The following is a 27,620-nucleotide window of genomic DNA, read 5'->3' on the forward strand; positions in this document are numbered from 1 at the left end:
CAAAATAATAAGCCAAGCCCTAATTTATATTGTTTGTCATTTTCTAAGGTATAAATACACTGAAAATTTAATAATTGGATTTCACCAAAATAGCTTGAGCTGACTCTGGCTCCCCCTAGATGAAGGCAAGGCATGCCCCAAAGATGACTTCATTTTGAGATTGGATAACTGAGAAAATGAGATATTTCTTTCAATGTCTAATACAGCATTTCTTACACGGTAGGCATTTGGCAAACGTTTTGGAGACAGAACAATGAAGAACAGAGCTTTTTTGTAAGAAAAGGGTAAAATTTAAGGCAAGAAAGGGAAGTGAGTAGAACCAGGAGGACATTGTATACAGTAACAGCAATTTTGTGCAATGATCAACTATAAATGACTTAGCTATTCCCAGCAATACAATGATCCAAGACAAGCCCAGAAGACTCATGAGGAAAATTGCTGCTCACATCCAGAGGAAGAACTGATAGGGTCTGAATGCAGATTGAAGCATACTATTTTTACTTTCTTTTGGTTTTTTCATGCTTTCTTTCTTTTGATCTGTTTCATTTACTACATGACTAATATGGAAATGTACTTTATATGATTGCACTTATATAACCTATATCAATTTTCTTACTGACTTAGGGTGGGGGGAAGTGAGGAAGGGAGGGAGAAAATTTGGAACTCAAAATTTTCAAATGAATGTTAAAATTTGTCTTTACATGGAATTAGAATTTAAGGCAAGAACAGTAAACTGAAGCCAGATTACAGATTTCCAGGAAGATTGGATTATATTTTGTAGGTAGTAGGAAGCCACTGAAGGAGTTACTGAAAGAAAAGAATGACATCTACAAAATATTAATCTGGTTGTATTGTGTAAAATAAATGAGAGAGGTAAAGATGCTGAAGGTAGAGAGCCCCCTTTGAAAACTATCACAATAGTGTAAAATGAGATAATAGTGAGGGCCTGAGCTAAGGAAATAGGAAGGAGAGCACCAAACTGAGGAACAAATATAAATGTTTGATAGGTGTGGTGAGGGAGGCTGGGAAAACTGGGGATAATTTCAAGGCATATGTGGGCCTAGATGTCAGGTGAATGCTGGTACTCCTAAGAGAAATAGGAAGTCCAGAAAAGCCACTGTTTTAGGAAAGAAAGATTGTTTTGTTTTTAGACAAGTTGAGTTTGACGTAGTGGCAAGATATCTAAATGGGAATGCACAAGAAGCAAGTTAAAATGTCAAACTGAAAGACAGGAAAGATGAAGGCCAAAGATACAATTTTGGGAGTTGTCCATATCTACAGAGGTGATGGCCGAAGCTATTAGAACAGATAAAATCTCAAGGGAAAAGGGTGTAAGTGAGAGTTATTCATTTAGTGGTGACAGTATATAGTACACTCCACAAGATAAAGAGAAAAGATATTTCCTGCCTGAAGTTATTACTACTCACCTTCGTGCCTGTGCTCTAAATATTTACAAAATGTTTTCCTCATAACGAACCTGAGTCAGAAAGTACTTGTGGTATCCCTATTTTACTGATAAGGAGACAGAGGCTGAGAGAGGTGATATAACTTAACTATAGTCACAGAGCTGGCCAGTGTCAGGGCTGGGTTTCAAGCCCAAGTGCCTCCTGAGTCCAAGGCTTGGGTTCCTTCCCATTAGCCCATACCTCTTCTATAATTCATAGGGAGCCATACCTCTTCTATAATTCATACTGAAGGAAATGGTTCCTACACAAGATGGGTTAGCCCAGGATGCATCTGAATATTTAAATCATAGAACTTGAGAAATGAATGGGCCTTAATGGCTATTTTGTCTGATACCTTCATTTTAAGATAAACAGATGCTTTTGACTTGATTTTTACAGAAGAGGAAACTGAGGCCCAGAATGTTGAAGTGACAGAGTCAGATAGGGGTAGAACCAGAACTAGGTTGCAGGTCCTCTGACTCCCAGTCGATTGTTCTAGAATATGATTTCAGGCCCCTAGAAGTCCTTTGGTGATAAATTAGATTTACAGGGGTGGGGGAACCTGTGGCCCTCTAGGTCCTCAAGTGCGGCCCTTTGAATTCAGTCAAAAGGCAGCACGCAAGGACCTACAGGGCCGCATGGGGCCTCGAGGCCGCAGGTTCCCCCATTCCTGAATTAGAACATATAAAACAGGCAAAATATTCATTAAGGATCTGAGCAGGATTGCTTACCTGCATGGTAAATGAGAATCATCTGCAAAGTCATTATTTATATAGAGTAAATAAATACGGACAACATAAACTCTGCTTCCATCAATTGTATTGAAATCCAGATGCACTCTCTTTATAGAGATAGGGAGTGGCACAATAGATAGAGGGCTCATCTTTGAGTCAGAAAGACCTGGACTCAAGTCTTGGTTCTGACAATACTAGTTTGTCACCCTGGGCAAGTAAGTGACTTAACTCTCAATGACTCAGACAATTTTTTAGAATTATGAGGTACAGAATAGTTGCTGATATGCCTTGGTGTTGTTTCCACACTGGGACTTCCATATTCTCATGAAAACACAGGTGGACCCAAGAAAAAGGCAAAACAAAATAAGGCTAAACTAATTATCTGGATTACAATACCAATAAAACAGGATGGAGTGCATTAGGAAAGATTGGATTAGGAGTCAGGAGGCCAAGATTATAGCGTCTCAACTCTGTCACTAAATGGCTCTATTACATTAGACAGGGCACTTCAGTTCCTTCAGTCTCAGATTTCTCATCTGTAAAATGAGGCAAGAGGGTAAAACAAGGAAGGGTAGATGCTATGATAGCAGGGAGATGGTACATGAGATAAATATATGAGTGTAGATATATAGATGGCACTTCAGTTCCTTCGGTCTCAGATTTCTCATCTGTAAAATGAGGCAAGAGGGAAAAACAAGGAAGAGTAGATGCTATGACAACAAGGAGATGATACAGGAATAGATATATGGATATAGATATATGTGTGTATATACACACATACACACACACATATAATATATATATGTATACAGTATGATGTAGGAGAGACTGTATAACTCCTAGTTTGCTTGCTTTCTCTCTACCACAGAGAATAATCTTCAATCTGGGAATAGATATAAAAATGTTAAGAGGAATATGAAACAAGATAGGTCCCATGATCTCCTCATTTATCAGCTCTCAATGAATTTATCACCTTAACTTGAAGGCACAGTGGTACAGAGGATAGAACACTAGACAAGGAGTCAGCAAGACCGGAGTTCAAATACCATCGCTGATACTGTGTGACCATATGCAAATCACTTAATCTCTCTGAGCCTCAGTTTCTTCTTTTGTAAAAACAAGACAATTGGTCTAGATGCCCTCTATGATCCCTTCCTGTATCTGTGTCTAAGATCCTGGGGCCTTGTCCAAAGATGTGCATCAGATTACGGATGTCATTAGGAGCCACTGTCAGTGACCTTGGAGACCAGGGAGAATGGGGAAATGTGGCAGGCCTGCAGACAGACATATAGTGTGCTGGTTTTCTAAAAGGGAAGAAAGGTGGATCCTTCAAATTGTGCCACAGTGAACTTGACTTTGTTTCCTGGCAAAACTCTAGAATATGTTATTAAAGGCGTGTGAGCCGAGGGGAGGCTGAGGCTGAGGCTAGTGGATTGCTTGAACTTGGGAGTTTTGAGCTACAGTATGGCTAAAGCTGAGCATATGGTTACGCTAAGTTCATCAGCAATATAGTGAGACCCTGGGAGCAGGGAAGCATCAAGCTGGCTAAGGAGGCGCAGTCAGGCCTACAACAGAAACGGGGCAGGTCAAAACTTCCACGCGGATCAGCATCAGTAGGGCAAGGCCCGTGAATAGTTTCTGAACTTTTAGACTGAGTGAGATTGAGAGACCTCAAAACAACAAAAAGGTTTGTTAACATTAGAACAAGGAAATACTTTTTATCAAGAACATCCCATACCAAAATATCTTCATTTTTCTTCTTGGCAGCCTTACTAAACTTGTAGGTAAGGAGAATGTCCTAGATATAATATACTTGTATTTCAACATGACATTTGGCAAAATCTCTCATGATATTCCTGGAGGACAAAGGCAGAAAGAGACGGGCAGATTACATCTGTAGCTGGTAGATTCAGAAATGATTGAAAAGCTGGATGAAAAGAATGATCAATGGATTGACGTCAGCCTGGAGAGGAAGTGGCTGGTGGAGTGCCCCCAAGGATTTCTCCTTGGCCCTATTTTGTTCAATGTATTTTGTCTGTTACTTGGATAAAGGCATATGTGGCTATTTGTGAGCCACATGAAACTGGGAAGGATAGCTAATATGTTGGGTGAAAAAATTAGAACCAAAAAAAAAAAAACTCCAGAACCTGGACAGACTAGAATCATTGTTCCGAATCTAATAAAACACCATTTAATATGTATAAAGTCCTTGACTTGGATTCAAAAAAAATTAACCACATGAGTATTATAAGAAGCAAGACATAGCTATAAAGCAGATCATGGCTTTAGAATTTTAGTGAATTTCAAGCTCAAATGAGTCAACAGTGTAGTGTGGCAGCCCCAAAATTAAAAGGGCTCTTGGCCTGGATTAACAGAACAATTATAGAAGTAATAGCCTCATCGTACTCTACTCTGGTCGGATCACATCTTTCATGTTCAAAAAGCCTTAGCGTAGTAGTGTGGTGTTCGATTTTAGGTCCTTTATTTTATGAAGGATAATGACAAGCTGGAGCACAGAAGACAAATGCGTCCTTACCTCTGACTTTTCTATCTGTTATTCCCTAATTGACGTTTTATTTTGGTGGAGTTTACACTCGCTTGATTTTCATGCAATTTCTAAGTTATTAGTACACTGAGGAAAAAGGATGGGATAGCATAAATGAATTTTCCCAATGACCACCTGTAATTGGAGTTGTAAAGTGAAGTAATGCCTAAGACCTGAACTTTTGATGTGAGTCATGATGTAAAATAAAATTTCAAAATTAGGAGATGCAGGTTCAGTCATGTCCAACTGTTTGTGACCCCATTTGGATTTTGGCAAAGATACTGGGGTGGTTTACCATTTCTTTCTCCAGCTCATTTTACAGATGAGAAACTGAGGCAAACAGGGTTACATGACTTATCCAGGGTCATACACCTAGTGTCTGAGGCCGGATTTGAACCCAGGAAGATGAGGCTTGCTGACCCCAGGCTGGCACTCTAAGTACCCCTTAGAGATCATCAACTTGTTTGATTCCTGTGACTTCTATCTCTGCTCTGACAACTTCCCAAAGGGATGGTCACACAGATCCCACCATTTCCCAAAGCTATTTTACTTCCATGATGATAAACCCCCAAATCTTCTGTGGTCATTCTTACCATGGCTTCCAAAACTTCCATCCCTCTGTTTTCCCAGTCTGTCATTTCCATTCTGGGCTTTTCTCCACCATCTTGACCCTATAGCTAACTAATTTGGACTTTAAATCCCTCACGTCTTTGCCCATCATTCATTCATTCACTATGAGTTCTCACCTCTATCATATATCCTCTTCTTTCCTACTCCTGAGCCGCTGAACACTGATAGTCAAAGTCAGGCACTATGCCAACTTTGTCTATTATATATTACTATATATACTACATATAGTATTTATTATTAAGTAATATATATGCTATATATTACGTAAGCTCGACTGGGCCCTCACTGCTGTATAGCAAGCTTTTTACTTACTCTTCACTGATTGTCTATTATGTTTGTTTTCCTGCAATACCATGATGATGCAGAAATTTCTCTCTCCCCAAGTTCATAGTACCTAGTATGGTTCCTTGTAAGCATTTAATAAATGAAGACTTAAACTGAATTCCACTCCAATCATTTTCTCACAGCAGATGACCTTACCTCCTACTTTACTGAAAAAATTAGACCACGTGTAATGAATTTCCTACTTTTCCCTTCTTCCATATCTCCAAATCAGTCTGTATCTTCTACTGTCCTTTCTCCAGGATCTAAGAGTGACCATTCTCCTGTACAAGACCACATCGCCTTCCTGTGCCCAACGCTTTCCAGCTCTTCCAAGAGTTCATTGTATTGAACATTCTTTCTCCCTTTTATCTTTATTCTTTCCCTTTCAAGTGACTTCTTCTCTGCTGATTACATATATGTTGAGTCTCTTTGTCTTTAAAGAAAGGCTTTTTTTGGCCCTGCCAGTCCCTCAAGCTATGAAGCTTTTATCTCCCCTTCCTCTCACTGCCAAATTCTTCTAGCCATCTATATTTATTGACTCCACTTTCTCACTATCCCCTTCTCAACCCCTTACTATCTTGCTTACTCCATCACTACTGAAACTCCAAGGTTATGAAAGATCTCTTAGATGCTAGACCCAATGGCTTTTCTCAGCCTTCATATTCTTTGAATTTTCTGCAGCTTCTGACACTGTTAACTATTTTCCTTTCCCTTCAATTCCATGACACTATTCTCTTTCAGTTCTCCCCTTACCCACCTGACTATTCCTTCTCAGGTTCCATTGCCTGTTAATGATTTTTTGCCAGATTAACATTCAAGGGTGTTCCTTGGGGCTCCTTCCATGAAGCTTTGCTCCTCTTTCTCTACGTTCTCTCTTGGTGATGTCATTGGCTCCGATGGGTTCAATCTTCCTCTCTACACAAATTATTCCCAAAGCTACCCCTAATTTTTCTTGTGAACTCCAGTCCTGCCGCCCTAATTACCTGATGATGAAAATATCTTGCATTTATATAGCACCCTCAATTTGCAAAGCATTTTACATCGTCTCATTTATTATTTACATTATCTTGCTTGATCTTCACAAAAATTCTGTGAGGCAGTTGCTATCATTACCCCCATTTTACTGAGCAGAAACCTGAAACTGAGAGAGGTCAAGTGGTTTGTCCAGGATGACATAGCTAGGAAATGTCCGAGACAGGATTTGAACTCAGGTCTTCCTGATGCCAAGTCCAGCCCTCTACCCATTGTGTCACCTAGCTGCCTATGCACATTTCCACCTGAATATATCCAATGAACATCTTAAACTCTACCTCCCCAAAATAGACCTCAATATCTGTCCCATTATGTGCTTCTCTCTTGAACTTCCTTATTTCTTTTAAGACCACCACCATCCTTCCAGTCATCCGGGATGACAATGTTGGAGTCAAATGAAACAATATCTCTAAAGTGCTTTGCAAATCTTAAAGAGCTACATAAAATATTAGCTATTGTTTGTTTTTGTTATTTTAAGGGGCTTCTCTCTCTCTTTCACTTTGATGTCTTGTGCAAAATCCTGATGGTTCTATCCCCATGACATGTCTTGTGTCATCTCCTCTCCCCTCATACCAGCCACCACCCTGATTCATGCCCTTATCACTTCTCCCCTAGACTACTGACGTAGCCTCTTGATTGGTATTCCTGACTCTGGTATCTCCCCTGATTCAGTCCTTCAAAATCATATCCTAAGATACAGGTCTGACCATGGCACTCCTTTGCTCAAAGCTTCCCTGTGGCTTCTAGGAAACAGGCAAACCCCTCAACTTGGCATTTAAGGCTCTCCACAATCTGGCCCTAATCTACCTTGCTTTCTTAGGTCCCTTCAGTGATTAGTTCTCACTTCCTCTCCACTGCAGCATAAGTTCCTTTAGGGCAGAAACTGTTTATAATCTTGACTCTCTATCCCCAATGCCTCAGCACTTTGCCCATAATTGCCGCTTAACAAAGTTTGTTAAATTAAGTTCTAAGGGGAGGGAAAAGAGTAGGGTTGCAGGAGTATTATATTTTTCATTCTTCACAGGGGAAAGTTCAGTAAGATGAAGGTTGGTAAGGACAGAAGGGACTCAGGAGGCAAGACTGAGTATGTTTACTAATAGATTGAAACCAGATGTTCATGACTTTTTACTGGTGTCCATTTTTGCGATGATGTCCTACCTTTAGGATAGTGCTTTTGAAGTCAGGAAATAAATATAACTTGTCATTGGGGTCATTTCTATTAAAAAATATGATGAAGCATCTAAATACAAAGGCTTTCGTGATTCCCCCTAACGGCTAGTGCCCTCTTTCCTTAACTACTTTGCATTTAGCAACCTTGTATTTGAGGCAACTAGGTGGCATGATGGATAGAGTGCTGGGCCTGGAGCTAGGAAGACTCATCTTCCCGAGTTCAAATCTGGCCTCAGACACTTGTTAACTTTGTGACCCTGGGCCAGTCACTTAACCCTGTTTGCCTCAGTTTCCTCTCTGTAAAAATGAGCTGGAGGAGGAAATGGCAAACCACTCTGGTATCTTTGCCAAGAAAACCCCAAGTGGGTTCACAAAGAGTTGGAGCCTGACTGAACAACAACAAACTTTGTATTTATTATATATGCATGTTATAGATGTGTATATATATGTACATTATATAGTACATACATAATTTGTAGTAAAAACAAACCACTACTGGGCCCAGAGGACTGGAGTATTATATCCTCTCCTTCTCCATACAAGGGCTTCTCTCCTCTGAATCCAAACATAAGATCAACCAGCCAACCAGGTTAAGTCCTGGGGGAGACTAACCTATAAAAGATGGATATGGCTGTTTCTTGAACTCTCTTAGTCTCTATACCCCTACCCAGGGGAGGATAGCTTAAAATTTACATTTGGCTCATGTCTAGGGTTGCCCCAAAAGAAGCAGAAGGGTACTCAGTGTACAATATAAAGCAAGCATAGGGCATCTATTTATTTTCTCTACAATAAAAAAAAATTCTTAACACACACAAAATCCACAAGTAGGCAGTGACAGAAATGTAAACAATCAGCCATAATATATAACTACTGTTACCCTCTCCTGGAAATTTGAGACTTCAATGTATTTCATCTCAGCTTTGCACTGTCCAAATAATTCCCTCCAATTCCATGTCTTCTAGCAAACCAAGCCAGGGGTTGATTGGGCTCATTCTCTTGCTGATGGTCATCTGGAAGTTACCAAGGGAGCTCTAATGCACATTCCATGGAAAGACCCCTTTAGGAAGTCCCATACCCATGCATGTTCCCTGAGGGGCAACCCCTATTATATATGAATATGATGCCTCCCCGCTTTCCTCCTTGAGAGGAAAAACTGGAGGGTTTTTTTGTCTTTGTATCTTCATTTCCTAGCACACAGTAGATATTTAATAAATGCTTGTTGATTGATTGGTCCTACTCATTCATGGGTCAAGTTTTTGTAAGTGATACAGTTTTCTCTGCAATTTCTAGTCACAGAGAGTGGCCTAGGGCATGGAGAGACTTACCCAGGGTCACACAGACTGTGTGTATCAGAGGTAGATCCGGAGACTACGTCTTCCTGGCTCTGAGGTCAACTCTCTATCCACTATCCCATTAAGAGAAAATGAGAATGTGGGACTTTTGTTAAAACCACAAATCTAGAATTTACACAAATCTCGATTTTCACAAGAAACATTCAGGACTTCTAAGCAGGCTTAGGGAGAAGCTTTGGAAATAATTCCTCATAGAATTTTCTAGAGTTACTTCCTGTCATGTTAGCTGCTTACTTATCCCAGAGCTCTATTCTGAAAATAGCAATTTCTCAATCTCTTTATGCTATCAGTGAATATATTCCAGACATATTAGAGCTTCCTCTACACAGGTATCAGTATAAGGCACTTATTCTAGAACCCATCAAGAATGCTGTTTTATCATCTTGCTTGGTGTCAATTTAGGATTCTGCTCTATGTTCATATTATTGGGGAGTATTTGATTTTTACATTTAGTAAATTATTTTTTCAAAAAGAAATGGCAAGGACATGTTGAAAAATGCTATGTGTGATATTTTCACACATTGTATGTGTTATGCATGTGATATTTTTTTGAATTCACAAATTTAAATTTTATTTTAAAATGTAAAAATTATCCATGTTGCCACTTAGCTGCTATGATAGCAGATGGAAGTTATTTTCCGAAGAATGGCCATCCTACAACTTACTCTCAGAGTTCTAGGGATAACCTTGGTGTGAAGGAAATACAGGTCTGTGATCACTGCTGTTGCTACTGAGCTCCCACTGGTGTGCTTCCCATTTATACAAGTCAGTCACAATGACACCACTAACTTTCAAATATGAAAACATTTACTAGACAAAAAGGCAAAAACAAGAATAATCGTAACATAACATTTACTCATTAAAAGGAAAAACTGGAATAAACAAAACATAAATATTCACCCATAAACCTAGGTCACAATCTCCCACAGATATCTATGGCAGGGGGAGTGGGTGCATACTTACAGAAACCTAGCAGTGAGGAACGTTTGTGGAGAGACCCATGAGCCTGGGGCAGCTCATGATATTGGACTGCAGGCCTGAATGAGGTGTTATTTTTCACATGTAACATTTGTACAAGATTAGTGATGTGTGGTATGATTGTATTATGCATAGATCATATCATATATTTACAGCTGGAAGGATCTTAGAGGTCACCCATTCATTTCATAGATAAATTTCAGTTCAAGAAAATATAGTTATATTAAGCACTTACTATGTGCGAGGCACAGTGCTACGTGCTTGGGGCAGAAAAACAAAAATGAAACAGTCCCTGGCTTCAAGGAGCTTGGGCTATACTCTATTAAAAATGGGATTTGAGAGAGGCTTAAGTGATTTGCCCAAGGTTACACAGGTATTAAGTAGCAGAGTCAAGATTAGACCCCAGGTCATATACTCTTTCTCTTGTACAATGCTACCTACCTTTTTAAAAAATCTTGTATTTTATTAATGTCTTCTTTTAGCATCATATCATCTACAAACTTAGGCCTTCCTCTTTCCCTATTCAGTGAACCATCCCTTATAACAAAGGTAAATAAAGAAGAGAAAAAAAAACAGCTCAGGAAAACTAACCAATATGTCAACTGTGTCTGGAAGCATATGCAATATTCCACAGCTATAACCCCTTAGCTCTGTAAGCCCCCTACTTCATGCCCTTTTCTTTTAGAGTAAAGGTTTGTATCATTAAGGAGATAACATGCAGCTGCTTTAAATATTTTTAGGATTGGATTGCACAGTATAAGGAATGCTCTTCTCACCAAATTAGAATCGTCATAACATTTATTCTGCACACAGTAACAATATGAAGCAGTATTAAAGAAGTATTGAAATATAAAGATAAAGCTTAACAGAGTAACAGAAATATTTACATACATCACCAAACTGGGAAAACACCAACATCTGGGCTCACATGCTGGGGGGTCCCTTGATTTCAGGTCCCAGCTAGGAAAGTCTCAGGAAGAGTATCTTCCCCACAAGTAAGGCCCCAAAGAATATAGCAATTTTTCCAGATTATATCGAGTTTCAAACAAAGAAGAAATTGGCATGGTGTGACTTAGCAACCAATCGGCTTAGTGCCAGAGCCTACCTACATGACTTAGCACCTGATTGACTCAGTGTCAGGGCCCTAGGTGACTCAGCACAGGCTGTGGAGTTCAAAGAAGCAAGACAACCATGACTGATATGGCAAAATGTCTGCATTCAAAAGAACACAGGATGGATTCCATATATTCCTAGAAGGGTGGCCAACTCTTCCAGGAAGAGGAATTGGCCAGGCATAAGCTGACCTTTTAGTCCTGGGAACTCGGCCCCTGTTCCAAGGAGAAAGGACAACATATGTGGTCGTGTGGGCATATAAATGTACAGGGAAGATCTTCAATATTTCATTCACCCTTCAAGGTTTTTAATCATATTTATGTCATGGACTCCCTTGACAATCTGGTAAAACCTATAGACTCCTTCTCAGCATAATATTTTTAGATGCATAAAGTGAAATACATAAGATTACGAAAGATGCCAATTATTAAGACTTTCTGTTTTGGAGTATCTGACACCTCACAGCAATCAAAAACTATGAACAGATATCACAACTTGGTTTAAATAACTAATTTTATAGAGCAGTGGTATCAAATTCAAATAGAAAAAGCCATTAAACTGTTGATAAGGATCCCTGCAGTGACATATTGACTTAAACTTAGAAATTCACATGTTAACATTATGTTCTTTTGCATTTTTATGTTGTTAAATATTTCCCAATTAAATTTTTATTTATTTAATTTATTTAATATTTTAAAGTTTTCAGCATTGATTTTCACAAGAGTTTGAATCACAAATTTTCTCCCCATTTCTACCTTCCCCCCCAATTCAAGATGGCATATATTCTGGTTGCTCCGTTCCCCAGTCACCCTCTCTTCTGTCACCCCACTCCCTTCCCATCCCCTTTTCCCTTACTTTCTTGTAGGGCAAGATAAATTTTTATGCCCCATTACCTGTATATCTTCTTTTCTAGTTGCACGGAAAAACATTTTTTTTAATTTTTTTAACATCTATTTTTAAAACTTTGAGTTCCAAATTCTCTTCCCTCCCCACCCACCCTCCCTAAGAAGGCAAGCAATTCAACATAGGCCACATGTGTATCATTATGCAAAACCCTTCCACAATACTCATGTTGCAAAAGACAAATTATATTTTGCTTCTCCTATCCTATCCCCCTTTATCCAATTTTCTCCCTTGACCCTGTCCCTTTTCAAAAGTGTTGGCTTTTGATTACCTCCTCCCTGTATCTGCCCTTCCTTCTATCATCCCCCCCTTTTTTATCTCCTTCCTCCTTCTTTCCTGTGGGGTAAGATACCTAACTGAGTGTGTATGTTATTCCCTCCTCAGGTCAAATGTGATGAGAGCAAGATTCACTCATTCCCCCTCACCTGCCCCCTCTTCCCTCCCAACAGAACTGCTTTTTCTTGCCACTTTTATGCGAGATAATTTACCCCATTCTATCTCTCCCTTTCTCCCTCTCTCAATGTATTCCTCTCTCATCCCTTAATTTGATTTTTTTTTAGATATCATCCCTTCATATTCAACTCACCCTGTGCCCTTTGTCTATATCTATGTATATATATATATATATATATATATATATATATATATATATATATATGTATATTCCCTTCAGCTACCCTAATACTGAGGTCTCATGAATTATGCACATCATCTTTCCATGTAGGAATGTAAACAAAACAGTTTAACTTTAGTAAGTCCCTTATGATTTCTCTTTCTTGTTTACCTTTTCATGCTTCTCTTGATTCTTATGTTTGAAAGTCAGATTTTCTGTTCAGCTCTGGTCTTTTCACTGAGAAAGCTTGAAAGTCCTCTATTTTAGTGGAAGTACATATTTTGCCTTGGAGCATGATACTCAGTTTTGCTGGTAGGTGATTTTTGGTTTTAATCTTAGCTCCATTGGACCTCCGGAATATCATATTCCAAGCCCTTCCATCCCTTAATATAGAAGCTGCTAGATCTTGTATTATCCTGATTATTTTTCCACAATACTCAAATTGTTTCTTTCTGGCTGCTTGCAGTATTTTCTCCTTGATCTGGTAGCTCTGGAATTTGGCAACAATATTCCTAGGAGTTTTCTTTTTGGGATCTTTTTCAGGAGGCGATCTGTAGATTCTTTCAATTTCTATTTTACCCTCTGGCTCTAGAATATCAGGGCAGTTCTCCTTGATAATTTCTTGAAAGATGATATCTAGGCTCTTTTTTTGATCATGGCTTTCAGGTAGTCCAATAATTTTTAAATTCTCTCTCCTGGATCTATTTTCCAGGTCAGTGGTTTTCCAATGAGATATTTCACATTGTCTTCCATTTTTTTATTCTTTTGGTTCTGTTTATAATATCTTGATTTCTCATCAAGTCACTAGCTTCCACTTGCTCCAATCTAATTTTTAAGGTAGTATTTTCTTCAGTGGTCTTTTGGACCTCCTTTTCCATTTGGCTAATTCTGCCTTTCAAGGCATTCTTCTCCTCATTGGCTTTTTGGAACTCTTTTGCCGTTTGAGTTAGTATATTTTGAAGGTGTTATTTTCTTCAGTATTTTTTCTGGGTCCCCTTTAGTCAGTCATTGACTCGTTTTTCATGGTTTTCTCACATCATTCTCATTTCTCTTCCCAATTTTTCGTCTACTTCTCTAACTTGCTTTTCCAAATCCTTTTTGAGCTCTTCCATGTCCTGAGGCCAGTTCATGTTCTTCTTGGAGGCTTTTGATGTAGGCTCTTTGACTTTGTTCACTTCTTCTGGCTGTATGTTTTGGTCTTCTTTGTCACCAAAGAAAGATTCCAAAGTCTGAGTCTGAATCTGAGTGCGTTTTCGCTGCCTGGCCATGTTCCCAGCCAACTACTTGACCCCTGAGTTTTTCGTCGGGGTATGACTGCTTGCAGAGTAGAGAGTACTTTGTCCTCAGCTTGAGGGGCTGCGCTGTTGTTTTCAGAGCTATTTCTACACAGCAAGCTCTGCCACACCAGCGCTACTCCTCCCCCAAGAACTGCCAACCCAGACCAGACTCAGATCTAAACTGGCTCTGCACTCCTGCTCTGATCCTCCACTTAATTCCTCCCACCAGGTGGGCCTGGGACCGGAAGCAACTGCAGCTGTAGCTGTGTAAGCAGCCTCAGAGCTGCATCACCTCTGCTGCCCCCGGGGCAGTGGCCCCACCGTGAACTCCTTTCACTCTGTCCCCACAGCTTTTCCCACTAACCTTCTCTGTTGTCTTTGATGTTTGTGGGTTGAGAAGTCTGGTAACTGCCACAGCTCACTGATTCAGGGTGCTAGGGCCTGTTCCGCCTGGCTCCAGATCTGGTTGGTCCCGGCACAGCCTGCGCTGGGCTCTGCTCCGCTCTGCTCCCAGTTCTGTGAGGTAGACCTTACCCTGCGACCATCCAGGCTGTCCTGGGCTGGAGCCCTCCTTCCCTCTGCTATTTTGTGGGTTCTGTAGTTCTAGAATTTGTTCAGTGACATTTTTTATAGGTGTTTGGAGGGACCTGGGCGCGGAGCTCATACAAGTCCCTGCTTTCCAGCTGCCATCTTGGCTCTGCCCCCTCCCAATTATATGTTAATACAGTTGGACTGCACTCTGAAGTGTTGTGGGCAGCAATGTGGCCTGTGGCCCATGTTTGAAATCTGTGAGACTGGTTTATCAATATAGCCTCAGATATACTCATAGAAAACTGTACTCCCCAGAAAGTAGAAGGGATGCATTTATTGACAGCTCAAGTTGTGCCTACAGAGCACATAAGTACTGTTGAAGATGTGGTCCCTGCATCAGTGAATCTTTTGCTATGAAGACCTCAGTATTCCAAGCTGTGTGTTGTTTTACGTGAAAAAAAAATAACTTTGTCCTTGGTTCTTGTGGCAGGTACCCGCAAGATGGAGTACAGGGGCAATAGCTGGCATGAGACCTGCTTTATTTGTCATCGCTGCCAGCAACCAATTGGAACTAAGAGCTTCATTCCTAAGGATGATCAGAACTTCTGTGTGCCCTGCTATGAGAAGCAATTTGCCATGCAGTGTGTTCAATGCAAGAAGGTACCTTTTACTCTCCCAGTGACACTTCACTGTTTTGTCAGTTTGCTCCTGTGGCTTCCTCCTGGGGTTCTGGACTTCCCTTCGTGATTTTGGCCTTCAATACCACATATATATAGCACGGCTAACATGCCTTGACTTCCTTCTTATTCCATAATATTGCTACTTCATTAGATTCACCCTCATTTAAAGTTCTCCAGCACTCCTGTATATCATGAAGTTAAAAATCTTTTATCTCTACCTTCTTATAGAAGACTTCCAAATATTTTTTCACATTGGTAAATGTTAATTTTTGACCTTTATTTTTCTATTAGTCTTCTTTGCTATGCTGCTATGTGATTTTTTTCATATACTGCTCTTCTGAAATAGGAAGGAAGAGAGCATGTTATCCTTTGCTTTCTTGAGGAGGGCATACGCTATTCGCTATCTACCTCCACTTTCAGTTCCACTCCCTTTTAGTATTGGTTAGATCCTTCTCTGGCTCAAATTTCATAGATTTTTCAGAGCTGGAAGGGGTCTTAAGAATCATAAAGTAATCAAAATGAATTAACACTTGTAACGTGTTTTGAAACCTTAGTTAAATGCTAAGTGGTGGTAGTATTGGTGGTAGCGTTAAGTAGTTGTAGTAGTATTGTCATGATACAGTAGAAAGAATGCTAGACTTTAAATCAAGAGATATGGGTTTGAGTTCCACTACTGGCACTTAAAGTTATGTGATCACAGGAAAGTCATTTTACCATGACCCTATTTAAGGTTTTCTTGGCAAAAAAATACTGGAGTACTTTGCCATTTCCTTTGGCTCATTTTGCAGAAGAGGAAACTGAGGTAAACAGGGTTAAGTGACTTGCCCAGGGTCATACAGCTAGTAAGTGTCAGAGGCTGGATTTGAATTCAGGAAGATGAGTCTTCCTGACTCCAGGCCCAGCACTCTATGCACTATGGTGCCACCTAGCTTCACCTAGAAAATGGTGTATCTATCAGCTACTATCTAGTCCAAGATGCTTGAAAAAACTGAGACCCAGTCACATAGCAGCAGAGCCAATGGAAAGAATACTGAGTTTGGAGTCTAAAAACCTAGGTTCAGTCCCGGTTCTGCCATTCATTCCCTCCCTGTGTGATCTTGGGCAAGCTGATTAACCCTGGTGGACTTTGGTTTCCTCATCCGTAAAAAAGAAAATGAGAGGCTTATACTAGGTGATCTCTAAGGGTCTTTCAAGTCTAAATTTCTGTCATTTGAACTCAGGCCTTCTCAGTCCAGGTCCACATATATTCAGCTGTGTCAAACTGCATCCTTCCCAGAACCTAGTTTAATTTTCTGCAGATAGAGAGATTGGTAGATAGATGGATAGATAGATAGATAGATAGATAGATAGATAGATAGATAGACAGACAGATAGATACGTGGACAAAGTTTCTTTTAAGAAAGCAAAAACCCTCATAGATCGTGTCCCTAGATTTCTTGGTCTTACAATTAAAAAATTGACCCCGGGTCCTATGTTCTGGGCACTACTGACTTCCTCTTTGTTGGTTGCAGCTGTAGAATTTATTTGAAAGTATTACTGCTGCTTGCCTTTACTTTATCACACTAAAAGTCCTTCTGTTTCACCATTCAAGGGTTCTTTCTTCTCTTTTTCAGGGAGGCCTATTATTTGAGGGGAAACTATATGTTAATCTCTCAATCTATTAACTTTTGGCTAAGTCCTACCCCAAGTCCCACCTCTGTCAGTCAACTTTAGCCAAAGTGCTTTCAAGGAGAGACTTTCCTGCTCCTTTTGGAAGTATAGAATCTACATGCTAATTTTCAACAATCCTCACTTTTGCAGCTGTTTTCCCTGACGTTTTTCCCTTTTCTCAACTTAAACTGTTTTTAATTTCATCTCTTCCTTAATCCCTGCCTTCTTTCTCCTTCTTATGCCTCTGCTTAATTTATCTTTCCATCCTTAAGTAACAATCTCCTTTTGCTTGGAGCTGTAGTTTGTTTTATCTTGGTAAGATCTGGGCAAAATTCATTCTGGTTGCTGTTGTAACTTCTATCTTTTGTCCCAGCAGGGCAATTGAAATAAATACATCTTCCCTCAACTACTAGAAATTTGCCTCTAATACATAACTTTGAATTTTAAAAACCAGCCTGTATCAGAAGCTACCTTATAAAGGCTCCTTGGTGGCACAATGGATAGAGCGCCAGGCCTGGAGTCAGGAAGACTCATCTTCCTGAGTTCAAATCTGGCCTTGGACATTTACTAGTTGTGTGATCCTGGGCAAGTCACTTAACCCTGTTGGCCTAAGTTCCTCATCTATAAAAGGGGATGGAGAAGGAAATGGCAAACCACTCCAGTATCTTTGCCAAGAAAACCCTTAATGGGGTCACATATAGTTGGACACAACTGAAAAACAACCAAACCCTATAAGGGAACCAGTAACCCCTCTTCTAAGAAACACCCCCCACAATATTTAAACAATAAAGTTAACAAGTTCTTTTAAAAAGCTATTTTACAATGTTTTCATCACATTCATGAGTTTCTTTTTCTAATGAGGGCTGATCTTGGGCTGGCCCTCCTCTCTCTCTATCCAGCCCTAAAAGTTCCATAAGCAAAAATGTTCTGGAGGATCCAATATTTCCACCCTAAGTCCTGGAATGCAGTGTATCCCTTGTTATAGCAGCCCTTTCTGAGCAGGAATTGTTTCATTTTTGAATTTGTATTCCCAGCACCAAACATAGCACGCCAACAAAGGCATGTGGATTAATTATGCCCCCCCCAAACTGCAGATTGCCACAACATCCCTCCCTAGAAACAAATGTTTCAATCGTCATTTTAAAGCTAAAGAAACCTGAGCCAAATTATATTAACTAATTAATTAATAGAAATGAATTACAAGGCCTGGCATAAAATTGTGTGATGAAGCTACAAGAAGAAAGAGTGAGGTCTGTAAAGCAATCTATTAGGGGAATTTCCAAAAACTTAGCTATCTTACTTTAGAAGAATCCAGAAAAGGACCAAATATTGGCAGGTAAGAAAGTTCGTTATTCCTGTGAACACACAGGTGATTGTTATTAAGAAGTTGACCCTATAAAAACCTTTTTTTTTTTCTTATTAGGCCATCACTACTGGGGGAGTGACTTACAGGGAACAGCCTTGGCATAAAGAGTGCTTTGTTTGCACTGAATGCAAGAAGCAGCTGTCTGGGCAACGTTTCACTTCTCGGGATGAGGATGCCTACTGCCTCAACTGCTTCTGTAATTTATATGCCAAGAAGTGTGCTGGGTGCACCAACCCCATCAGTGGTAGGTATTTGCTTTGAATTAAGCAGATACGCCTATAAATTCAAGGAGGATCAGTTTTTGCATGCGTCGGCTTACAGTTTGAAAGTATAGCATTTTATAAAAATTAATATGATATTGTTCACTGCCTTAACTTTACTCATCATAGGTCAGGGGTACATGGACCCCTTGGGCAGTCAGAGGCAGCCTAATACTACCATGGTTTGTAGCCTATATTCATAATTGAAGGAAACATGTCAGCTAGAAATAGGTGAAAATAAAGATGTAATTTTTTTCCCAACCCGGTTCCTGGACCCCTTAAAATCTACCCCAGGCCATAGGCTAGTATTCTGAGAATACCTCCGCTTTAATCTCCTTGACCTATCCCTTTTCCACAGACTGCTATTCAACTTTAGCTTGTCTGGTCACTTCTAATCTATCAGCTCCTTTGTCATGGAGTTTACTATTTCTGCTTCAAGTTGGATTATTTCCTGCACTGCTTTTTATTAACACATGACAAGCACATGAGATAAAACAAAGCAGTTGATTTCAGGCTTGGCAGCTTTGCCCTGTTGGGACTCCTGTTCAAGGTCAAGTTGACTTTTTAAATTGTAAGACCTGGAATAGTGGATATCCTGCAGGCCTCGGAGTCAGAAAGATCTGGGTTCAGGTTTCCCCTCTGACACACATTGACTCTGTGACCCTGTGGCAAATCCTTTACACCTCAGTGCCCCATGAAACTCTCTGAGTTTCAGAGTAGGTACCCATCTGAATGGTGGAAGTTTCTCATTGGGCTTCAGAGCGCAGGTCCAGGCCAAAAAAGAAAAAAAAAATCCATAGCTCCTTGGGGACAGACATAATGAAGTTTCGTTTCTAGTTTTGTTTTTCAATCTCACACCTCTAACCAGGGCTCACTAGTGGCTCAAAAAATATTTGGTTGACTGGACCAGGGATGGGGAACCTGAGGCCTTGAGGCCACATGTGGCCTTCTAGGTCCTTGGGTGCAGCCTTTTGACTGAGTACAAGTTTTACAGAACAAATTGCTTTATTAAGGGGATTTGTTCTGTGAAGTTTGGATTCAGTCAGAGGGTCTGGACTGGACTGTAATAAACACATCAGAGGATCAAATGGGCAATGTGGCATAGCTGGTAGTCAAAGTTAGGAAAACTGTTGTTCAGTTGTGTCTGACTCTTTGTGACCCCATTTGGGATTTTCTTGGCAAAGATACTGGAGTGGTTTACCATTTCCTTCTCCAGCTCATTTTACAGATGAGTTACTGAGGCAAACAGGGTTAAGTGACTTACCCAGGGTCACACAGCTGGTAAGTGTCTCAGGACAGATTTGAACTCACGAAGATAAATCTTCCTGAACTTCAGGCCCAGTACTCTATCCACTGCACCACCTAGCTGGCCTAGTTAGAGAAATATAGGTTTACAATCCTGTCTAAAACTTAGTGGCTATGTGGCCATGGGACAAACATTTAATTTTGCTGAGTCTCAATTTCCTAACCTGTAAAATAGAGATAATACCCATTGTACCTACCTTACTGGCCTGTTGTAAAGTTTAAAAGAATGTCTGTAAAGAGCTTGACAGATTTTACATGTGTAGGTTATTAGTTTTAAAGTCTTTTTGAGATTATAAGCTCCTTGAGGGTAGGGACTATTTTTTTACTTTTTTTTTTAATATCCCCAGCACTTAGCACAGCGCCTGGCACATAGTAGGCACTTAATAAATGTTTATTGGTTGATTTTCCTGTGTTACAACGCAAATCAGTGACTTTGCATATCTTAGCATTATCCTAGAATTATAAAATGTTAGAGCTAAAAGGGACCTTGGAGGTCATCTAGTCCTTTGGCAGATAGGGAAACTGAGGCCCAGAGAGTAAGGAGACCTTTTGGAATTAAAATACAGAGAAAAAGCAATTGTGGGATTTATTTTTATTTGAAATTTACCTTCCAATGTTTCTTTTTTAGATTTCTTTCTTAATCATAAAATTTCATCATATTGGGCGATAAAATATTGAATTCACTGCAACCTCATAGTAATTTCTATTGTAGGAATAATAATAATAATCCAGCACTTGAAGGTTTGTAACATGCTTCACAATAAGAACAAAGTCTCCTCTAGACAGAAATTAGTAGAATAGAAAATTCCATGAAAAGAGGGAAATTAATTTTCTGAAAAAGAGAAGCAAAATCTTGAGGCCGATGAAGGGACTTTTGAAAACATAGTTAAAAGACACTAGTTATCTGGATTTTCACACTAGTGCACAAGGGTCTGGTAGAATGAATTTCTGACAAACAGCAAGACTTCCATCTTGATTGAGAAAAATGCAATTTTAGGAACATGATTTCTTTTTAAAGATTAGAATCCTCACACTTCTCTTTCTGAAAGGAGATGCTTAATTCACACATGATTATAGACTTCTTCCATGCCTCATGCCTCCTCTGCTATATTCCTTCTATTGGGTTTAACAAGACAAACAGTGGTGCTTCTTATACTAGGTTTGGTTGTTGGGTTTTTTTTTAATTGGGATAAAAGCTGCATTCTCTCTTCTCAGGGTTTGCCAACTGACACTAACCTATGGAACATAGCGAGTAAAATAGCAGCAGGGATACAAAAGGGCTTCTCCATACTTTCAGTTTGGTAGGGTGTTGAGGAGTGGGATGGATTTAGAATTAGAGACCCTGAGTTCAAATGTCACTTCTATCACTTCCTGCCTGTATGACCTCTGGGAACTCTCTTTTAATTCCCTGGGGTCTCACTTTCCTTAAATATAAAATGATGAAATTGAACAAGGAATAAATGAGACTCATTCGACCTCCTTTTTATTCTTCCACGGTGGGAAGAAAGGCTGGTGTCTTATGGGAAAGATTACCAATGAGAAACCAGATTCACAAAGTACTTTATTTTGCACCTATCTAGTGCATTTATTGTAGGATATTGTATATTATATTTATATGTTTATGTCTTATTCTCAGTTCCATGAGGGCAGGAAGACCTGCACATTGTCCAAATTTTGTATCTTTCAATCGGTTGACAAGCATTTATTAATCTAGTCACTGTGCCCCAGAGTGTACGTACACAGTATTAAATACACAGTATTTAATGCTCTTTTCATTGAACTGAACCCTTGATTTAGGTTTTGTGTAACTCAAGGGATGGTCTAAATGACTTCAAAGTCATTCCTACCTATGGTGAGTTAGATAACTTCAAGGCACTGTATAGCTATGGTGTTCGTATGTCCTTGATTTTCCAGGGTAGCCCCAATTTCAAGGAAAGAAAGGGTACATTTGATGTATAGCTGATATCAGATTGCACGCTGTCTTAAGGAGGGGATCGGAGGGAGGGGGAGAAAATTTAGAACTCAAAATCTTAAAGAAGTGAATGTTGAAAACTAAAAACAAATTAATTTTTAAAAAGAAAGGGTACATTTAATAAAATTTGCAAAAATAATATTCTTTGACCATGTACTCTTGATTTAAAATATACAAAAATTACAAATCATACAAAAATTAACAAAATTACTCAGTATTTTGGTCATTGGGTCTTTGTTAGTTGTTCATTACAACTCAACCTAGTTCCTTTTGAGAGATATCATCCATGAGGTTAGAGGGGATATATATGGAAACGAAGGTGATGTTTTATTTCATTTTTTTAATTAATTTTTATTGAAATATTTTTTTACATCATCTGATTTTTCCCAGTATCCTGCTATGAGCCATCTCATATAACAAATAGCATTTTTAAAGATTAAAAAAAGGAAAAAGAAAAAGGAAAGGAAAAAAATCAGTACAACTGATTGATAATTTGAAAAAGTCTAAAAACATGTACAGTGTGGGATACCTGTGAACCTTCCGCCTCCTCAAAAGGGAGGCTTGGGATAATCCTTTCATGTCTTTTTTTTTTTTGAACCATATTTATTCTTTATAATTTTGCAACACTTGCTTCTGATTTTTGTGTGTGTTTTTTCTTTCCATTTATATTGTTGTAATCATTGTCTATATTGTTTTCTTGACTCTGCTTTACTCTGCATCAATTCATGTGAAATGAAGACAATACAAAAAAAGATATCAATTATTTAAAATTCATTCAGAAAGAGTTGTAGGATTTGGATTAGTACGCTCTTATCTGTAGTAGACTGGAGGTAATCAATGCTCAAAATTCAGCTTAAGCAGTTGATAGTAATAATAACTAGCCTACACACACACACACACACACACACACACACACACACACTTATATATTTATATAATATACATATATACATACATACATACATACATACATACATACATACGTACCAGCTAGGTGGTGCAGTGGATAGAGTGCTGGACCTGGAGTCAGGAAGACTCAACTTCTTCAGTTCAAATCTGGCCTTGGACACTTGCTAGCTGTGTGACCCTGGGCAAGTCACTTAACCCTGTTTGCCTCAGTTTCTCAACTGTAAAATGAGCTGGAGAAGAAAATGGCAAATCACTCCAGTGTCTTTGCCAAGAAAACCCCAAATGGGGTCAGGGAGAGTTGGATATAACTGAAATGACTGAACAACAACCACAACTGTGTGTGTGTTTGTGTGTGTGTGTGTGTGTGTGTGTAATCTCATTTTAAGGTAAGCAACGCAATCTACGTACATTATCTCATTTGATTCACATAACAGCCCTTGAAGGTAAATGTTAATTTTGTTCCCATTTTATAAATAGGGAAGGGCCATCACCAGTTGTCTTGACTTACATCTTGCCACTGGACTCCAGTGACTCTGGAGGAGACAGTGAAGCTGATGACTTTGCATAGCTCTGCCTCACTTAAATCCAATTTACTTGCAAGTCAACACACCTCTCTCCTGATATCATTGGTCCTCTTCGAGAAAAAAAGGACGAACGACAAATAGGGAACACAGCTTCTTGGTCTCTGAGGCAGGATTTGAACTTGAGTCTTCCTCACTGCAAGTCCAGTGCTCTATCCTCTGTACCACCTAACTGCCCGCGTTACTAAGGATTCTATGAACCACAGACATCACTCAACAGTTTTTTCCTTAATGTAAATATTATAGGGACATTTTGCTTTCAACTACAATCATTTTTCCCCATAAGGAACTCTTCTCTGTAATTTAAATCCACATACAAAATTTCCCTAGAATTTGTTTTAATGATCACAGAAGGTATGCCTATTTGGAAGTTATAGCTGACTGCATTTTATTTCCAGATGACATACTGAATTTCAGAACTAAAGGTATCCTTGTGGAGTGCCATTATCCTCATCCCTCTCTCCTTGTCTGTGTTGTCTTCCCTTGCTAGAAATAAAAGCTCTGTGAGGGCAGGGGCATTCTTTTTTTCTTATATTCCTGGTGCTTAGCACACAGCAAGCACTTAATAAATATTTGTTGACTAAATTACTGAATGTAATTAATTAATACCCTTTTTCAAATGTACTATTTTTTTCTAATGGGGTGATTTTTTTTAGTCACAGTCAATTTCCTCAAAGATCTTTGTGGGAAAGAGACAGATAGGAAAGACCAAGCAGTCAAGTTTAGAGGGACTTCATTTCCTTTGAGGAAAAACTAGCCCCAGCTTCCATAGGCCCCTTTTTTAAGCCTTAGCCATGGATGAACATTCCTTCTACTTCACTCTTCTCCTCAGCCCAAGAAGCCCTTGGTCCATATAACTTTATTCCTTTATCTGATGCAAATTTTCCTTTCACCAGGACTTGGAGGAACAAAGTATATCTCTTTTGAAGAACGCCAGTGGCACAATGACTGCTTCAACTGCAAGAAGTGTTCTCTGTCCTTAGTTGGACGTGGCTTCCTCACCGAGAGGGATGATATCCTTTGCCCAGAGTGTGGAAAAGATATCTGAAGCTCACAAACAAGGGGAAAGCTGTGCTTGCCAAATACATGCATACATATATTTTTTTCTGAAATATGCCTATGTTGTATACTAGCTTTAATGAGCCACATGCAGACTTTCTTTGTGGGTTTTGCAATGGGCTTCACATCTATAAAACTTTTTTTCCCCTGGATTGGACATGTCCAGAGGAAACAGCAAATACTTTTTCTTCTAGCTATAGCAGGGGAAGTGGCTCTGAATTTCTGCAGCTGAAGCAGGTCCAAGAGTGGGTAGATAACCAATCAATATGAGCTAATTTTCTTTCTTTGATTGAATGATTGATGCAAAGAGATAATACAGTCAATGTAGGATTTGAAAATCTTTCCAAAATACATGAGGGAATGTCCTAGGTGAGGATGGTGTCTGTGGACTGTGTAACCACATGTGATACAAGGTGTAGGGCAAATTCTTGTGGCTTAGAATATGTATATGTCAGAACAGAAATTTGCACCACACGTGGTGTGAAATGATAATCAGTGAAGGCAGAAGTGTTGTGTAACAAGCACCTACTGTGTTGCATGATTAGCTGATTGACTGTGTCAGTGTTAACTGAAATTGCATCACGCCTTATCTTTTTCAAAATAATAAAAATTACGTCAGCCAACAACCTCACATTTCCCTTTTAATTGTCTGTTTCTCCCTCAAAAATATTTTTGCTTGAAATTTGTGGCTTTGTCAAGTCAACAGGCATTTATTAAGTGCTTAACCATGGTGCCAGGCACCGAGCTCAGTGCCGGGGCCACAAAGGAAGGAAAAAACAATCCTTGCCCTCAAAGAATTCACATTCTAATGGGATGGATAACAACCTGCAAATAACTATGTACGTGAAAGATATATACAGATTAAATTGGAGGGACTAACATTAAGTGGGAAAAACTTGTATAAGGTGGGGAGCAGGGAAAATACATTGGGTAGAGAAATGGAGCGTGAGGATATGAATGTCGCTAAATCATAGACTAAAAGTGGAAGGTAGAAAAGGTGTAAGAAGACTAGAAAGGTAGGAAAGGGCCACGGTATTAAGGACTTTAAAAACCAAAAAGAGGATCTTGGAGTTTATAGGGTAATAGGGAGCTGAGTAGAAGATGGGCTGGAAGAGGGAAAAACTTAAGACAGGGAGACTATCCAGGAGGTCCAAGTGTGAGGGATGAAGGTCTGTACCAGAGTGATGGCAGTGTCAGAGTGGAGAAGTGGGCATATAAGAGAGATATTGTAACAGGTTTTGGCAACAGATTGGATATGTTGGGTGAATGTAAGTGATAATGAAACCTGGGTGGGTAGCTTGGGTAATTGGGAGGATGGTGTTAACTTCAACAGTAACAGAGAAGTTCAGAAGAGGGGAGGGTTTACAAAAAGAGATAATGAGTTCATTTTTGGATATGCTGAGTTTAAGATATCTATAGGAATCCAGTTCACTGGTCAGTGAACTATTGGAGCCAATCTCACCAATTGAGTTAATATTGGGAGAGAAGAGAAGTGGGCTCAGGACAAAGCCTTAGAAGGTACTCAAGGTTAGTAGGCATCACCGAGATGACTGAGAAGGACTGAGCAACCAGTGACTGAAGAGCCAGGTAGGTAGGAAGAGATCTAGGAGATAAGAGGGTGCCAAAATTTTAGAAAGAAGAGAGTGTTAAGGTATAGAGAGTGATTGATGGTATCAAAGGCTACAGAGAGGTCAAGAAGAATGAAGGCTGAGAAAAGGCCACAGATTTGGCCATTTCGAGATCATCAGAAACTTTGGAGAGAGCAATCTTAACTGAATAATGAGGTCAGAAGCCAGACCTCAGAGTTTAGAAGAGAATGAAAGGACAAAAAGTAGAAATGCCATTTGTAGATAGCTTTCTTAAGGATTTTAACTACAAAAAGGAGAGATTATCTGAAGGTAGCTATCAGACATGGATGGATCAAGTGAGGGCTTTTAAAAGGGAGAAACGCGGGTGTTTATGTAAGCAGCAGCCAGGAAGAGATTGAAGATTATTAGCAAGAGATTCGCAGTGGTGCAAAGGGCAATCTGCTGGGGAAAACAGGATGAAACAGGATCAAGGTGCATGTAGAAGGGTTAGCTCTTCATGTGAAACAAGTACAAGAGGAGAGAGTGAGAGAAGAAATATGAATGACACGCTATGATCACATAATGTCTAAGGTAAACAAGTTCAAATCTACAGTTAACTGGACCTAATTGATAAAGAGAATATTGTTTCACGGTAAAAGACTATACACCTAGCACCGAGCTGCCATTTGTAACTAGATGTTACTGTGTGCCATTATTTTGGCTATGATTTTTTTTCTAAAAACACACCTTTATGTCACAAAAGCTAAAATTTTAAATTGCTTAAAAATTTCATAGGAATACCACAAGCTCACAAGTAAGCTCAAACTACTGCCAAATGCTAAATTAGTAGTTATTATTAGGTTACAACACTTATCTTAAGAGAACCAATTAGAAGGAAACAAAATATCATGGAAAGGGAACTTGACTATCACTATTACTGTTGAGAGTACTACCATTCCCCCAAGCAGCCAGGCTCACAAATAAGGGGTTATTCTTGACGACTATTCACTCACCTGACACATCCAATCCATCGCCCAATCTTGTCATTTCTACCTTCACAACATTTCTCACATCTGAACCCTTCTCTCCACTTACACAGCCATCACCCGGGTTCAGGCCTTCATTGTATCTTGACTAAAAGTGTTGCAATAGCCCCCTTTTAAAAAAATTCAATTTTATTTAATTTTCAGTTATTCTCTACCTTCCATTTTCCCATTCCTCACCGATTGAGAAAGCATAAATAAATACTATAATAGATATAAAATAATATAAATAGAAACAAATAGAATAATATAAAATAGAAACAAATATATAACATAAAATATAAAAAATAAAAATAAAACATACATATATACATGTACACACAAACACATATTTCGGCATTAGCTATATCCAAAAAAATTATATTTCAATCTGTATTTTGAATCTATCACCTGTCTGGAGGTAGGTAGCATATTTCATCATGAGTCCTCTGGAACTAGAGTTGGTTCCACTGTATAGGTCAGAGTTCCTAAGTCTTTCAAAGTTGTCTTTACAGTATTGTTATTGTATAAATTGTTTTCTGTTTTTGCTCACATCATTTGCACGTATGTTCATATAGGTATTCCCAAGTATTTCTAAAAG

At 39.2% G+C, this 27,620-nt stretch overlaps 1 protein-coding gene across 1 annotated transcript in view; it reads left to right on the plus strand.

Moving 5' to 3' along the window:
• FHL2 (four and a half LIM domains 2) overlaps window positions 1-25,060 on the plus strand; it is a 115,327-nt gene extending 90,267 nt beyond the window's left edge. Inside the window, exons 4-6 of the mRNA XM_036756049.1 lie at window positions 15,138-15,307; window positions 18,401-18,587; window positions 24,267-25,060. Of these exons, the coding sequence (XP_036611944.1) occupies window positions 15,138-15,307; window positions 18,401-18,587; window positions 24,267-24,418 (509 nt within the window). The 3' untranslated portion in view covers window positions 24,419-25,060. The remainder of the gene's footprint in view (window positions 1-15,137; window positions 15,308-18,400; window positions 18,588-24,266) is intronic.
• Window positions 25,061-27,620: the final 2,560 nt, after the last annotated feature.

This window comes from Trichosurus vulpecula, chromosome 4, assembly GCF_011100635.1.
Source record: "Trichosurus vulpecula isolate mTriVul1 chromosome 4, mTriVul1.pri, whole genome shotgun sequence".
Classification (NCBI taxonomy): Eukaryota; Metazoa; Chordata; class Mammalia; order Diprotodontia; family Phalangeridae; genus Trichosurus; species Trichosurus vulpecula.